General features: G+C 60.4%; 1 protein-coding gene across 1 annotated transcript in view; it reads right to left on the reverse strand.

The window, feature by feature from the left end:
- PBXIP1 (PBX homeobox interacting protein 1) overlaps nucleotides 1–17,886 on the reverse strand; it is a 49,680-nt gene that overhangs the window by 9,139 nt on the left and 22,655 nt on the right. Inside the window, exons 4-6 of the mRNA XM_078880860.1 lie at nucleotides 1,834–2,191; nucleotides 1,063–1,341; nucleotides 30–127 (exon numbers count right to left, since the gene is read on the reverse strand). Coding sequence (XP_078736986.1) covers nucleotides 30–127; nucleotides 1,063–1,341; nucleotides 1,834–2,191 — 735 coding nt within the window. The remainder of the gene's footprint in view (nucleotides 1–29; nucleotides 128–1,062; nucleotides 1,342–1,833; nucleotides 2,192–17,886) is intronic.

Raw genomic sequence — 17,886 nt, forward strand, 5'->3', positions numbered from 1 at the left:
TCTGTGCGAGCCCCCCCCTCCCCCACCACCTGCTGTTCCTGTGTCGTCTCCGCCTCGTCGCCGGCCAGGAACCCGCCGTCGTCACCGTCACCGTCCCTGGCCCAGTCGTCGCCGGGGTGGAAGAGGCCTGGGGAGCGCAGAGGCCTCACACATCTCAACGTTTATCCTGCACAGACACAGTCCCATCACCAGGGGGAAACACACACACACACAAGTAGACTTGTGTGTTCTACTTGTGCGGGTTGTTTTTTTAAACTAAAATTTCCCATACAAGGGTACGGGGTAAACCGTATGGGTTGATAGGTATGCTTACTATAAACTACGCTACTATACACTACAATATACACTACACTACTATAAACTACACTACTATACACTACACTACTATACACTACTATACACTACACTATTATACACTACACTACTATACACTCCCCTCCTATAAACTACACTATACATTACATTCCTCTACTATAAACTACACTACTATAAACTACTCTACTATACACTATACACTACACTACAATACACTACAATACACTACACTACTATACACTACACTACTACACTACTATACACACTACACTACTATACACTACTCTACTATACACTACATAGTATACTATACACTACACTACTATACACTACACTACCATACACTACACTATACACTACACTACTATACACTACACTACTATACACTACACTACCATACACTACACTATACACTACTATACACTACACTACTACACACTACACTATTATACACTACACTACTCGAAAACTCGACAGCTCCCCCCGGCGTCTGCCTGAGCTCCGATAACCCCGGCAGGAGAAGGGGGGGTGGGGGGGTGGGGGAACGGAGGCGGGGTGGGGGGTGGGAGGGTGAGTGCCTAAATGCCCTCGTGAATTCTCTTCAGAATCGATGTCCGCTAGAGGAGAGGCACGCCGTGGCCGTCCAGCTCGCGGCGTTCATGTGGGGGGGCCGCCCCCCCCGCGCCCCCCCCCCCCATGCCCCCCCCCGCGCTCTTCCCGTGGCGGTTGTCCGATGCGAGCACTCGCCGAGTATCCGCGAGAAGAGCATGTGGACGGCGAGGACGACGAGGATGGCGAGGATGCACTTGTTGATGATGCCGCCGCTGACGCCACCGCCGCCCCTCCGCTCCTCCTCCACCGCGGCTGCCGCGGCTGTGTCTACGTCGTCACCGCCGCCGCCGCCGTCGGCCCGGCCGAGCGTGCGGGCGGGCGGCGCGGCGGCCCGGGCTTGGCGCTTGCGCAGCCGCGGCACGAGGCGAGCCGCCTCGTCGTGGCTCGACACGTCCTCCTCCGAGACCTCGAAGCCTGCCGCCGGGGGAGGGAGGGGGGTGGGGGGGGTGGAGGGGAGTAGGCGGGGGTGGGGTGGGGGGTGACATCATCGACACTGTCGTCATCGTCGATGTAGCCAACGTCGTCAACGTCGTCAACATCATCGTCGTCGTCGTAGTGAACATCTACATCATCGTCGTCAACATCGCCAACATCGCCGCCATCGTAGTCAACATCTACATCACCGTCGTGGACAACGACATCAACATCATCGTCATCAACATCATCATCGTCAACATCGTCAACATCGTCAACATCGTCGCCAACATCGCCGTCATCGTTGCCGTAGTCAACATCTACATCACCGTCGTGGACATTGACATCATCGTCGTCAAACATCGTCAACACCGTCAACATCGTCATCATCGTCAAACATCGTCAACATCGTCAACATCATCGTCGTCAACATCAACATCGTCAACATCGCCGCCATCGCCGCCATCAACACGTTCGCCGCGCGCGTCTTACCCAGGTGGACTTTGCGGGGCGACTTCCCGCGGACGGGCGACGTCGCCGCGTCCCCCGGCTCCGGCTGACTCGCCCCAAACAAGTCCGCCGAGTCCATCACGCGAGAGCGGATCTCCTCCACCGCGCCCGGTCGCTCCGGTGCCGGCGGCGGCGGCGGTGGCTCTTCCCATCGGTGCCGGGGGTCGAGTCGGGGCGACGACCTGGCGCGTCCACCAACCTCCGCGCTCGCCCACACCTCCTGCTCATCCTCTTGCTCCTCCTCCTCCACTCCACCCCCGCGGCTCCCCGAGCCGGATTCCGAGCGGCCGGGCTCCCGGCTCGTGCCGTTGCCGTGTCCCCCGAACTCCGAGATCACTTCCTGTCCATCCCGTTGATTTTCAGAGTTAAAATGAAAAACAAGAAAAACGCCCCCGACTTCCAAGGTGGAGTGGCGTCGCGATGCTCGACGTTAGGTGGAACCCTCCTCGCGATGAAAGTCAGGACCACCACCACCACGTGTGCGTGGGGGATCACGCGGGGACGCGACCCAAGGATTAAGCCGAGAAAGGAAAACTCGAAAAGTTTCCCGAACTCTTCGGCGCCAATTCTGAGGGCCGTCCCGCAGAGAGAGAGAGAGCAGTGGGCGATAGAGGAGGCCGTGTGCTCGGTGGCAGATGACGGGGAGCTCTGCATGCTGATATGAGCTACCTGTCGGAGGCCGTCGGACTGCGAGAAGGGTTGCGTGCAGAGCGAGAGAGAGCGAGAGAGAGAGCGAGAGATTGAGCGAGAGAGTGAGCGAGAGGTGGGGGTTTACATAAAGCAAAGTTATACTGGTAGGAACGAAGTGGACCAGCCTACAATAGATTATATCATCCGTCCGTCCGACCGTGTAGCACCATCGCCCCCTACTGGAAACACTTGGCATGACCCTACAAAACCTTTAGACTCAGTGACGCTTTCCTGGCTAAACAAGTGTAACATTCCCTTATAATTCCCTCAGAGAGCTTTTAATTAAAACATTTAAATTAATGAGGCTTTCCTGGCTAAACAAGTGTAACATTCCTTTATAATTCCCTGAGATAGCTTTTAATTAAAACTTTGAAATAAAAAAATAACTCACAGCACCCTAAAGCCTACAGTTAGGCCTAAAGCCTCGAACTACGCCTATCACTCTCCCTTCGTATCGTACCCCCGCGTGTGTGCAAGGGAGTTAATGTTTAACAATGTTACATTCCCTGATGCTTTTAAATAGAAACATTTACATGTAAAGCTTTTACATAAATAATTAAAACATTTCAATTACAAATTAACTCACAGCGGCCTAACGCCTACAGCTAGGCCTAAAGCCTAGAACTAGGCCTCAAACTCTCCCTTCGTATTGTCCGATTAGGTGTAGCAGCATCGCCCCCTACTGCAAACACTTGGCAGGACCCTACAAAAACCTTTACACTCAGTGAGGCTTTCCTGGCTAAACAAGTGTAATAATACATTATGTTTATGTTCTTTGGTTATTCGTTCCTACCAGCCCACCCCGCAGGGTCCTGTTAAAAAAAAAATTACGAAATGATGAACGAAGCAAAGTGCCGACTACACCGAGCATCTTCTTGTTTCCACTGATCGTAAGAAAAAAAGAGAGGGAGTTCGACGTTTTAGGCACCGGACTCGAGAAGGGTCCCTGCCGCTCCCGCCCCGTGTAGAGCGACAAGTTGTCTCATGGCCTGGGCCGGAGGAGCGGAAGTCGAGGATCCACCACCACCACGTGGGTCTGGGCCAGAGGTCGCAGCTGGGTACCCGATACCCGTACCCTACCCGATACCCGTACCCTACCCGATACCCGCACCCTACCCGATACCCGTACCCTACCCCATACCCGCACCCTACCCCATACCCGTACCCTACCCGATACCCGTACCCTACCCGATACCCGTACCCTACCCGATACCCGCACCCTACCCGATACCCGCACCCTACCCGATACCCGCACCCTACCCGATACCCGTACCCTACCCGATACCCGTACCCTACCCGATACCCGCACCCTACCCGATACCCGCACCCTACCCCATACCCGTACCCTACCCGATACCCGTACCCTACCCGATACCCGTACCCTACCCGATACCCGCACCCTACCCGATACCCGTACCCTACCCGATACCCGGCTATCCGTACCCAGCCGGGTACGGGTAGCCGTTTGCGACCCTGGTGCGGCCGGGTACGGGTAAGGAATCAAAACCCGTTTGCGACCTCTGGTCTGGGCGGACAGACGGGACCGTGGGTACGTGGGACCAAGGCTGAACTCAGTGTTGTTGTTATCGATTGTTATTGGTAATTGCTGCTGTTGTCATCGATTGTTGTGATTTATTATTGATTATTACCATTGTTATTATTTTGGCTTATTATTAATGAGTGTTTTTGTTATTGGTATTGATTATTTGTATGACACCGCGCGTCGTTTGGCGCGACACTTCAAATTCCCTCGGCAGAGCGCTGCGCCGAGCACGAAGCTCGGCCACGGGGTGGCGCTTCGGCACAACGCCAGCAGCAGCAGCAGCAGCTGCAGCAGCGTCAGCAGCAACAGCAGCAGCAGCATCAACAGCATCAACAGCAGCAACAGCAGCAACAGCAGCAACAGCAGCAGCAACAACAGCAGCAGCAACAACAGCAGCAACAGCAGCGTCAGCATCAACAGCATCAACAGCAGCAGCAACAACAGCAGCAACAGCAGCAACAGCAGCAACAGCAGCAACAGCAGCAGCAACAACAGCATCAACAGCAGCGTCAGCAGCAGCAGCAGCAACAGCATCAACAGCATCAACAGCATCAACAGCATCAACAGCATCAACAGCAGCAGCAGCAGCAACAGCATCAACAGCATCAACAGCAACAACAGCATCAACAGCATCAACAGCAACAACAGCATCAACAGCATCAACAGCAGCGTCAGCAGCAACAGCATCAACAGCAGCAACAGCAACAACAGCAGCAACAGCATCAACAGCAACAACAGCAACAACAGCATCAACAGCATCAACAGCAGCAACAGCATCAACAGCATCAACAGCAGCAACAGCAACAACAGCATCAACAGCATCAACAGCAGCGTCAGCAGCAACAGCATCAACAGCAGCGTCAGCAGCAGCAGCATCAACAGCATCAACAGCATCAACAGCAGCAACAGCAGCAACAGCAACAACAGCATCAACAGCATCAACAGCAGCGTCAGCAGCAGCAACAGCAGCAGCAACAACAGCATGAGCAACAACAGCATCAACAGCAGCGTCAGCAGCAACAGCAGCAGCAGCAACAGCAGCGTCAGCAGCAGCAGCATCAACAGCAGCAACAGCAGCAACAGCAGCAGCAACAGCAGCAGCAGCAGCAGCATCAACAGCAGCAGCAGCAACAACAGCAGCAACAGCAGCAGCAACAGCAGCAGCAACAGCAGCAGCAGCAGCAGCATCAACAGCAACAGCAGCAGCAGCAGCAGCATCAACAGCAGCAGCAGCAGCAGCATCAACAACAGCAGCAGCGTCAGTCGATTCATCCCCGACACCGCGCGTCGCAAACAGCGGTCCCCCCCCCCCCCCCCGAAACGTGACCACGTCGCGCCAGCGGCAACGGCGCATCGTCGCGCGCCTCGGCGTTTGGGGGGGTGGGGATGCTGCTGGATGCTTCTGTGACGCTACCCACCGCGCGCCTCACGCATCTCGTGCGTTCTCTCGCAGACTGTGCTTTACCCCCCCCCCCCACAACTTCAAGGACAGTGCATACATTATCAGAGTTATGTTTTTTGTTTGCATTATGACTGCAGGTATTGTGGTCTATGCAAACACGACTCCTCGTAAAAAAGGTGTCAGTTTTGTTGCCAGATAAAAAGGTAAAAACAACAATTATGTGGTTTTTATACTTGGGGAGGTGTGTGGTGGTGGGGGGGGGCACGCAGCGACGACGACTACTGTGGCGTTATGGGAGCACGTGGTGTTCGTGGGGGGCGTGGAGGAAGAGGGGGGGGGGGTTCGAGCCCCCGGGTCCGACGACGGAGGGAGATGCAAGCGGCGGGGGCGGTCGCGGCGTCTCGTGCGCTGCTCAGAGCACAGCTCCCACTCACAGCTCCCACTCACAGCTCCCACTCACAGCTCCCACTCACAGCTCCCACGCACAGCTCCCACTCACAGCCCCCACTCACAGCCCCAACTCACAGCTCCCACGCACAGCTCCCACTCACAGCTCCCACTCACAGCTCCCACTCACAGCTCCCACTCACAGCCCCCACTCACAGCTCCCACTCACAGCCCCCACTCACAGCCCCCACTCACAGCTCCCACTCACAGCCCCCACTCACAGCCCCGACTCACAGCTCCCACTCACAGCTCCCACTCACAGCTCCCACTCACAGCTCCCACTCACAGCTCCCACTCACAGCCCCCACTCACAGCCCCCACTCACAGCTCCCACGCACAGCTCCCACTCACAGCCCCGACTCACAGCTCCCACTCACAGCTCCCACTCACAGCTCCCACTCACAGCTCCCACTCACAGCCCCCACTCACAGCTCCCACTCACAGCTCCCACTCACAGCCCCCACTCACAGCTCCCACTCACAGCTCCCACTCACAGCTCCCACTCACAGCTCCCACTCACAGCTCCCACTCACAGCCCCCACTCACAGCCATCACTCACAGCCCCCACTCACAGCCCCCACTCACAGCTCCCACTCACAGCTCCCACGCACAGCTCCCACTCACAGCCCCCACTCACAGCCCCCACTCACAGCTCCCACTCACAGCTCCCACTCACAGCTCCCACTCACAGCTCCCACGCACAGCTCCCACTCACAGCTCCCACTCACAGCTCCCACTCACAGCCCCCACTCACAGCCCCCACTCACAGCCACCACGCACAGCTCCCACGCACAGCCCCCACTCACAGCCCCCACTCACAGCTCCCATTCACAGCTCCCACTCACAGCTCCCACTCACAGCTCCCACTCACAGCCCCCACTCACAGCTCCCACTCACAGCCCCCACTCACAGCTCCCACTCACAGCTCCCACTCACAGCCCCCACTCACAGCTCCCACTCACAGCTCCCACTCACAGCCCCCACTCACAGCTCCCACTCACAGCCCCCACTCACAGCTCCCACTCACAGCCCCCACTCACAGCCCCTACTCACAGCCCCCACGCACAGCTCCCACTCACAGCCCCCAATCACAGCCCCCACGCACAGCCCCCACTCACAGCTCCCACTCACAGCCCCCACTCACAGCTCCCACTCACAGCCCCCACTCACAGCTCCCACTCACAGCTCCCACTCACAGCTCCCACTCACAGCTCCCACTCACAGCTCCCACGCACAACTCCCATCTCACAGCCCCCACTCACAGCCCCCACTCACAGCCCCCACTCACAGCTCCCACTCACAGCCCCCACTCACAGCTCCCACTCACAGCTCCCACGCACAACTCCCATCTCACAGCTCCCACTCACAGCTCCCACTCACAGCTCCCACGCACAGCTTCCACTCACAGCCCCCACTCACTGCCCCCACTCACAGCTCCCACGCACAGCTCCCACTCACAGCTCCCACGCACAACTCCCACTCACAGCTCCCACGCACAACTCCCACTCACAGCTCCCACTCACAGCTCCGACTCACAGCTCCCACTCACAGCTCCCACGCACAACTCCCACTCACAGCCCCCACTCACAGCCCCCACTCACAGCTCCCACTCACAGCTCCCACTCACAGCTCCCACTCACAGCTCCCACTCACAGCTCCCACTCACAGCTCCCACTCACAGCTCCCACTCACAGCTCCCACGCACAGCTCCCACTCACAGCTCCCACGCACAGCTCCCACGCACAGCTCCCACGCACAGCTCCCACACACAGCCCCCACTCACAGCTCCCACTCACAGCCCCCAAGCACAGCTCCCACTCACAGCTCCCACGCACAGCCCCCAAGCACAGCTCCCACGCACAGCTCCCACGCACAGCTCCCACTCACAGCTACCACTCACAGCTCCCACGCACAGCTCCCACGCACAGCCCCCAGGCACAGCTCCCACGCACAGCTCCCACTCACAGTCCCTACTCACAGCTCCCACTCACAGCTCCCACTCACAGCTCCCACGCACAGCTCCCACGCACAGCTCCCACGCACAGCCCCCAATGCACAGCTCCCACGCACAGCCCCCAAGCACAGCTCCCACGCACAGCTCCCACGCACAGCCCCCACTCACAGCTCCCACTCACAGCTCCCACGCACAGCTCCCACGCACAGCCCCCACTCACAGCTCCCACTCACAGCTCCCACGCACAGCCCGCATGCACAGCTCCCACTCACAGCCCCCATGCACAGCTCCCACTCACAGCCCCCACTCACAGCTCCCACTCACAGCTCCCACGCACAGCTCCCACGCACAGCTCCCACGCACAGCCCCCAAGCACAGCTCCCACGCACAGCCCCCACTCACAGCTCCCACGCACAGCTCCCACGCACAGCTCCCACGCACAGCCCCCAAGCACAGCTCCCACGCACAGCTCCCACTGACAGCCCCCACTCACAGCTCCCACTCACAGCTCCCACGCATAACTCCCACTCACAGCTCCCACTCACAGCTCCGACTCACAGCTCCCACTCACAGCTCCCACTCACAGCTCCCACTCACAGCTCCCACGCACAACTCCCACTCACAGCCCCCACTCACAGCCCCCACTCACAGCTCCCACTCACAGCTCCCACTCACAGCTCCCACTCACAGCTCCCACTCACAGCTCCCACTCACAGCTCCCACTCACAGCTCCCACTCACAGCTCCCACGCACAGCTCCCACGCACAGCTCCCACGCACAGCTCCCACGCACAGCTCCCACACACAGCCCCCACTCACAGCTCCCACTCACAGCCCCCAAGCACAGCTCCCACTCACAGCTCCCACGCACAGCCCCCAAGCACAGCTCCCACGCACAGCTCCCACGCACAGCTCCCACTCACAGCTACCACTCACAGCTCCCACGCACAGCTCCCACGCACAGCCCCCAGGCACAGCTCCCACGCACAGCTCCCACTCACAGTCCCTACTCACAGCTCCCACTCACAGCTCCCACTCACAGCTCCCACGCACAGCTCCCACGCACAGCTCCCACGCACAGCCACCAAGCACAGCTCCCACGCACAGCCCCCAAGCACAGCTCCCACGCACAGCTCCCACGCACAGCCCCCACTCACAGCTCCCACGCACAGCTCCCACGCACAGCCCCCACTCACAGCTCCCACTCACAGCTCCCACGCACAGCCCCCATGCACAGCTCCCACTCACAGCCCCCATGCACAGCTCCCACTCACAGCCCCCACTCACAGCTCCCACTCACAGCTCCCACGCACAGCTCCCACGCACAGCTCCCACGCACAGCCCCCAAGCACAGCTCCCACGCACAGCCCCCACTCACAGCTCCCACGCACAGCTCCCACGCACAGCTCCCACGCACAGCCCCCAAGCACAGCTCCCACGCACAGCTCCCACTCACAGCCCCCACTCACAGCTCCCACTCACAGCCCCCACTCACAGCTCCCACTCACAGCTCCCACTCACAGCCCCCACTCACAGCCCCCACTCACAGCCCCCACTCACAGCTCCCACTCACAGCTCCCACGCACAGCTCCCACTCACAGCCCCCACTCACAGCCCCCACTCACAGCTCCCACTCACAGCTCCGACTCACAGCCCCCACTCACAGCCCCCACTCAAAGCTCCCACTCACAGCTCCCACGCACAGCTCCCACTCACAGCCCCCACTCACAGCTCCCACTCACAGCTCCCACTCACAGCTCCCACTCACAGCTCCCACTCACAGCTCCCACTCACAGCCCCCACTCACAGCCCCCACTCACAGCCCCCACGCACAGCTCCCACGCACAGCCCCCACTCACAGCTCCCACTCACAGCCCCCACTCACAGCTCCCACTCACAGCCCCCACTCACAGCCCCCACTCACAGCTCCCACTCACAGCTCCCACTCACAGCTCCCACTCACAGCCCCCACTCACAGCTCCCACTCACAGACCCCACTCACAGCTCCCACTCACAGCCCCCACTCACAGCTCCCACTCACAGCCCCCACTCACAGCTCCCACTCACAGCCCCCACTCACAGCTCCTACTCACAGCCCCCACGCACAGTCCCCACTCACAGCTCCCACTCACAGCACCCACGCACAACTCCCACTCACAGCTCCCACTCACAGCCCCCACTCACAGCTCCCACTCACAGCTCCCACGCACAGCTCCCACTCACAGCTCCCACTCACAACTCCCACTCACAGCTCCCACGCACAGCTCCCACTCACAGCTCCCACGCACAGCTCCCACTCACAGCCCCCACTCACAGCTCCCACTCACAGCTCCCACGCACAGCTCCCACGCACAGCCCCCACTCACAGCTCCCACTCACAGCCCCCACTCACAGCTCCCACTCACAGCTCCCACGCACAGCTCCCACTCACAGCCCCCACTCACAGCTCCCACTCACAGCTCCCACGCACAGCTCCCACGCACAGCCCCCACTCACAGCTCCCACTCACAGCCCCCAAGCACAGCTCCCACGCACAGCTCCCACTCACAGCTCCCATGCACAGCCCCCAAGCACAGCTCCCACGCACAGCTCCCACGCACAGCTCCCACGCACAGCCCCCATGCACAGCTCCCACGCACAGCTCCCACTCACAGTCCCCACTCACAGCTCCCACTCACAGCCCCCAAGCACAGCTCCCACGCACAGCTCCCACTCACAGCTCCCACTCACAGCTCCCACTCACAGCTCCCATGCACAGCTCCCACGCACAGCTCCCATGCACAGCTCCCACTCACAGCCCCCATGCACAGCTCCCACTCACAGCTCCCACGCACAGCCCCCATGCACAGCTCCCACTCACAGCCCCCACTCACAGCCCCCACTCACAGCTCCCACTCACAGCTCCCACTCACAGCTCCCACGCACAGCTCCCACGCACAGCTCCCACGCACAGCCCCCAAGCACAGCTCCCATGCACAGCTCCCACGCACAGCCCCCACTCAGAGCTCCCACGCACAGCTCCCACGCACAGCCCCCAAGCACAGCTCCCACGCACAGCCCCCACGCACAGCCCCCACGCACAGCTCCCACTCACAGCTCCCACGCACAGCTCCCACGCACAGCTCCCACGCACAGCTCCCACTCACAGCCCCCACTCACAGCTCCCACTCACAGCTCCCACTCACAGCTCCCACGCACAGCTCCCACTCACAGCTCCCACTCACAGCTCCCACGCACAGCTCCCACGCACAGCTCCCACTCACAGCTCCCACTCACAGCTCCCACGCACAGCTCCCACGCACAGCTCCCACGCACAGCCCCCAAGCACAGCTCCCACGCACAGCTCCCACGCACAGCTCCCACTCACAGCTCCCACGCACAGCTCCCACGCACAGCTCCCACGCACAACCCCCAAGCACAGCCCCCACGCACAGCTCCCACGCACAGCCCCCACGCACAGCTCCCACTCACAGCTCCCACGCACAGCTCCCACGCACAGCTCCCACGCACAGCCCCCATTCACAGCCCCCACTCACAGCTCCCACTCACAGCTCCCACGCACAGCTCCCACGCACAGCTCCCACTCACAGCTCCCACGCACAGCTCCCACTCACAGCTCCCACGCACAGCTCCCACGCACAGCCCCCACGCACAGCCCCCACGCACAGCTCCCACGCACAGCTCCCACGCACAGCTCCCACTCACAGCCCCCACTGACAGCTCCCACTCACAGCTCCCACGCACAGCTGCCACGCACAGCTCCCACTCACAGCCCCCACTCACAGCTCCCGCTCACAGCTCCCGCGCACAGCTCCCGCTCACAGCTCCCGCTCACAGCTCCCACTCACAGCTCCCACTCACAGCCCCCACTCACAGCTCCCACTCACAGCCCCCACTCACAGCTCCCACTCACAGCCCCCACTCACAGCTCCCACTCACAGCTCCCACTCACAGCCCCCACTCACAGCCCCCACTCACAGCTCCCACTCACAGCCCCCACTCACAGCTCTCACTCACAGCTCTCACTCACAGCTCCCACTCACAGCTCCCACTCACAGCTCCCACTCACAGCCCCCACGCACAGCCCCCACGCACAGCTCCCACTCACAGCTCCCACTCACAGCCCCCACTCACAGCTCCCACTCACAGCCCCCACTCACAGCTCCCACTCACAGCTCCCACGCACAGCTCCCACTCACAGCCCCCACTCACAGCCCCCACTCACAGCCCCCACTCACAGCTCCCACTCACAGCCCCCACTCACAGCTCCCACTCACAGTCCCCACTCACAGTCCCCACTCACAGCCCCCACTCACAGCCCCCACTCACAGCTCCCACGCACAGCCCCCACTCACAGCTCCCACTCACAGTCCCCACTCACAGCTCCCACGCACAGCTCCCACTCACAGCTCCCACTCACAGCCCCCACTCACAGCTCCCACGCACAGCCCCCACTCACAGCCCCCACTCACAGCTCCCACTCACAGCTCCCACTCACAGCCCCCACTCACAGCTCCCACTCACAGCTCCCACTCACAGCTCCCACTCACAGCCCGCACTCACAGCCCCCACTCACAGCTCCCACTCACAGCCCCCACTCACAGCCCCCACTCACAGCTCCCACTCACAGCTCCCACTCACAGCCCCCACTCACAACCCCCACTCACAGCCCCCACTCACAGCTCTCACTCACAGCTCCCACTCACAGCTCCCACTCACAGCTCTCACTCACAGCTCCCACTCACAGCCCCCACTCACAGCCCCCACTCACAGCCCCCACTCACAGCCCCCACTCACAGCTCCCACTCACAGCTCCCACTCACAGCTCTCACTCACAGCCCCCACTCACAGCCCCCACTCACAGCTCTCACTCACAGCTCCCACTCACAGCTCCCACTCACAGCCCCCACTCACAGCCCCCACTCACAGCCCCCACTCACAGCTCCCACTCACAGCTCCCACTCACAGCCCCCACTCACAGCCCCCACTCACAGCCCCCACTCACAGCCCCCACTCACAGCTCCCACTCACAGCTCCCACTCACAGCTCCCACTCACAGCTCCCACTCACAGCTCCCACTCACAGCTCCCACTCACAGCTCCCACTCACAGCTCCCACTCACAGCTCCCACTCACAGCTCCCACTCACAGCTCCCACTCACAGCCCCCACTCACAGCTCCCACTCACAGCCCCCACTCACAGCCCCCACTCACAGCTCCCACTCACAGCTCCCACTCACAGCCCCCACTCACAACCCCCACTCACAGCCCCCACTCACAGCTCCCACTCACAGCCCCCACTCACAGCCCCCACTCACAGCCCCCACTCACAGCCCCCACTCACAGCTCCCACTCACAGCTCTCACTCACAACCCCCACTCACAGCTCCCACTCACAGCCCCCACTCACAGCCCCCACTCACAGCCCCCACTCACAGCTCCCACTCACAGCTCTCACTCACAGCCCCCACTCACAGCCCCCACTCACAGCTCTCACTCACAGCTCCCACTCACAGCCCCCACTCACAGCCCCCACTCACAGCCCCCACTCACAGCCCCCACTCACAGCCCCCACTCACAGCTCCCACTCACAGCTCCCACTCACAGCTGTCCAAGGGGAGATATTCTTAGCGTCACGCTCCCGGACTGTCACTCGTTCTCCTATCATCCCCCACCTCCATCCACTCCCACCCCTCCATCCACTCCCCCCCCCTCCATCCACTCCCCCGGGGCCGTGATCCAGCAACAGTTTCCACACCCGATGGCTATTTTTGCCCGAGTGACGTCCGACTCGGAACGAATGAGAGAGAGACACACGGAGAGAGAAACACAGAGAGAGACACAGAAAGAGACACAGAGAGAGACACAGAGAGAGACACGGGAGAGACAGAGAGACGGAGTGAGAGACAGGGGAGAGACAGGGGGGAGAGAGACACGGAGAGAGAGACACGGGGGAGAGACACAGAGTGAGAGACACGGAGAGAGAGAGACACGGGAGAGACAGAGGGGAGACAGACACATGGAGTGAGAGACACGGGGAGAGAGACACGGGGGAGAGACACGGGGTGAGAGACACGGGGGAGAGACACGGGGGAGAAAGAGACACGGGGGAGAGAGAGACACGGAGAGAGACACGGAGTGAGAGACACGAGTGCGAGACACGGGGGAGAGACACGGAGAGAGAGAGACACGGGGAGAGAGAGACACGGGGAGAGAGAAACACGGGAGTGAGAAACAGGGGGAGAGAGAGACACGGAGTGAGAAACAGGGGAGAGAGACACGGGGAGAGAGACACGGGGAGAGAGACACGGGGAGAAAGACACGGAGTGAGAGACACGGGGAGAGAGACACGGGGAGAGAGACACGGGGAGAGAGACACGGGGGGAGAGAGACACGGGGAGAGAGACACGGGGAGAGAGACACGGGGAGAGAGACACGGGGTAGAGAGAGACACGGGGAGAGAGACACGGGGAGAGAGACACGGGGAGAGAGAGACACGGGGAGAGAGACACGGGGAGAGAGAGACACGGGGAGAGAGAGACACGGAGTGAGAAACAGGAGGGAGAGAGAGACACGGGGAGAGAGACACGGGGAGAGAGACACGGGGAGAGAGAGACACGGGGAGAGAGAGACACGGGGAGAGAGAGACACGGGGAGAGAGAGACACGGGGAGAGAGAGACACGGGGAGAGAGAGACACGGGGAGAGAGAGACACGGGGAGAGAGAGACACGAAGCGAGAAACAGGAGGGAGAGAGAGACACGGGGAGAGAGACACGGGGAGAGAGAGACACGGGGAGAGAGAGACGGGGAGAGAGAGACACGGGGAGAGAGAGACACGGGGAGAGAGAGACACGGGGAGAGAGAGACACGGGGAGAGAGAGACACGGGGAGAGAGAGACACGGGGAGAGAGAGACACGGGGAGAGAGAGACACGGGGAGAGAGAGACACGGGGAGAGAGAGACATGGGGAGAGAGAGCCACGGGGAGAGAGAGACACGGGGAGAGAGAGAGACACGGGGAGAGAGAGACACGGGGAGAGAGAGACACGGGGAGAGAGAGCCACGGGGAGAGAGAGACACGGGGAGAGAGAGACACGGGGAGAGAGAGACGGGGAGAGAGAGACACGGGGAGAGAGAGACACGGGGAGAGAGAGACACGGGGAGAGAGAGACACGGGGAGAGAGAGACACGGGGAGAGAGAGACACGGGGAGAGAGAGACACGGGGAGAGAGAGACACGGGGAGAGAGAGACACGAAGCGAGAAACAGGAGGGAGAGAGAGACACGGGGAGAGAGAGACACGGGGAGAGAGAGACACGGGGAGAGAGAGACACGGGGAGAGAGAGACACGGGGAGAGAGAGACACGGGGAGAGAGAGACACGGGGATAGAGAGACACGGGGAGAGAGAGACACGCGGAGAGAGACACGGGGAGAGAGAGACACGGGGAGAGAGAGACACGGGGAGAGAGAGACACGGGGAGAGAGAGACACGGGGAGAGAGAGACACGGGGAGAGAGAGACACGGGGAGAGAGAGACACGGGGAGAGAGAGACACGGAGAGAGAGCCACGGGGAGAGAGAGACACGGGGAGAGAGAGACACGGAGAGAGAGACACGGGGAGAGAGAGACACGGGGAGAGAGAGCCACGGGGAGAGAGAGACACGGGGAGAGAGAGACACGGGGAGAGAGAGACACGGGGAGAGAGAGACACGGGGAGAGAGAGACACGGGGAGAGAGAGACACGGGGAGAGAGAGACACGGGGAGAGAGAGACACGGGGAGAGAGAGACACGGGGAGAGAGACACGGGGAGAGAGACACGGGGAGAGAGACACGGGGAGAGAGAGACACGGGGAGAGAGAGATATAAATAAAACGTAGAAAGTCCAAGTCATGCTCCCTCACAGCGCGGCGGTTCGTGTCCTGGCGGACGGACAGCCGAGAAGGGGGAGCAAAAGTCAACGGACGCGGAGAAGTTGCCGGGTTACATCTTTTAGTGTTTTACGCTGAGGGATAGAGGAGAGGATTGCGTGGATTAGATGGTGACACAAAGACAAAGGTCCCCCGCCCCCCCCCCCCCCCCGTATAGCCTCAACAGACTGTCGGGGCAAGTGCTCTGAGCGAGCAGCACCTGTGAAGGCCGGCACGGCACACGAGGGGGTGGGTGGCCAGCCCCACGCCCGGCCGCCTTTGTCTCCCCAGTGGCGATGTTTACACGTCGTACCGGGTACTCATTTGAGGCCGAGTCGACCTAGGGGAGGTCCTTGACCGGTTCAGATAATCGTCGCCGGTGTTAGTGGCCGTGAGCGGGAATCGAACTCGGGTCGCCGGGTTCGTAGCGCAGAGTGGCGCTAACCGCTGCACCACCGCTCCCCATAGGTGACACACACACACGCAAGTGCACAAGTCAGAGGATATCATTGTCATCATCATCGCGTTGATCTTCACGCAGCAGTGGATAGAACATGATGACGACGACGGATTTAGAGGACACGCAAAGGTTAATTCGCTTGCCTTTCCTATATTTTGCACTCCGATTGTGTTTGTGCGTGTCGTCCGAGTGTGTCTCTGTGTATCTATACGTGTCCCTGTGTGTCTCTGTGTGTCTCTGCGTGTCTCTACGTGTGTCCCTGCGTGAGTCTCTGTGTGTCTCTGCGTGTCTCTGTGTGTCTCTGTGTGTCTGTGTGTCACTGTGTGTCTCTGTAGGTCTCTGTGTGTCTCTGTGTGTCTCTACGTGTCTCTACGTGTCTCTGTGAGTCTCTGTGAGTCTCTGCGTGTCTCTGCGTGTCTCTGTGTATCTCTACGTGTCTCTGCATGTCTCTGCGTGTCTCCGTGTGTCTCTACGTGTCTCTGTGGGTCTCTGTGGGTCTCTGTGTGTCTCTGCGTGTCTCTGCACGTGTCTCTGCGTGTCTCTGTGTGTGTCTCTGTGTGTCTCTGTCTGTGTCTCTACGTGTCTCGGTGTGTCTCTCCGTGTCTCTGTGTGTCTCTGTGTGTCTCTGCGTGTCTCTGTGGGTCTCTGTGTGTCTCTGCGTGTCTCCACACGTGTCTCTGTGTGTCTCTACGTGTCTCTGTGGGTCTCTGTGTGTCTCTGCGTGTCTCCGCACGTGTCTCTGTGTGTCTCTGCGTGTGTCTCTGTGTGTCTCTGTCTGTGTCTCTACGTGTCTCGGTGTGTCTCTCCGTGTCTCTGTGTGTCTCTGTGTGTCTCTGCGTGTCTCCGCACGTGTCTCTGTGTGTCTCTGTGTGTCTCTACGTGTCTCTGTGGGTCTCGGTGTGTCTCTGCGTGTCTCCGCACGTGTCTCTGTGTGTCTCTGCGTGTCTCTGCACGTGTCTCTGCGTGTCTCTGTGTGTCTCTGCGTGTCTCTGTGGGTCTCTGTGTGTCTCTGCGTGTCTCCGCACGTGTCTCTGTGTGTCTGTGTGTCTCTACGTGTCTCTGTGGGTCTCTGTGTGTCTCTGCGTGTCTCTGCACGTGTCTCTGTGTGTCTCTGCGTGTCTCTGTGTGTCTCTGTCTCTGTCTCTACGTGTCTCGGTGTGTCTCTCCGTGTCTCTGTGTGTCTCTGTGTGTCTCTGCGTGTCTCTGTGGGTCTCTGTGTGTGTCTGCGTGTCTCCGCACGTGTCTCTGTGTGTCTCTGCGTGTCTCCGCACGTGTCTCTGTGTGTCTCTGCGTGTCTCTGTGTGTCTCTGTCTGTGTCTCTACGTGTCTCGGTGTGTCTCTCCGTGTCTCTGTGTGTCTCTGCGTGTCTCTGTGGGTATCTGTGTGTCTCTGCGTGTCTCCGCACGTGTCTCTGTGTATCTCTGTGTGTCTCTACGTGTCTCTGTGGGTCTCGGTGTGTCTCTGCGTGTCTCCGCACGTGTCTCTGTGTGTCTCTGCGTGTCTCTGCACGTGTCTCTGCGTGTCTCTGCGTGTCTCTGCGTGTCTCCGCGCGTGTCTCCGTGCGTGGCTCCGCATGTCTCTGTTGTGGTAACGTTCTAACCCCATGCCCCCTACTGGACATCTGTCAAACAAAG

This window comes from Lampetra fluviatilis, chromosome 59, assembly GCF_964198595.1.
Source record: "Lampetra fluviatilis chromosome 59, kcLamFluv1.1, whole genome shotgun sequence".
Classification (NCBI taxonomy): Eukaryota; Metazoa; Chordata; class Hyperoartia; order Petromyzontiformes; family Petromyzontidae; genus Lampetra; species Lampetra fluviatilis.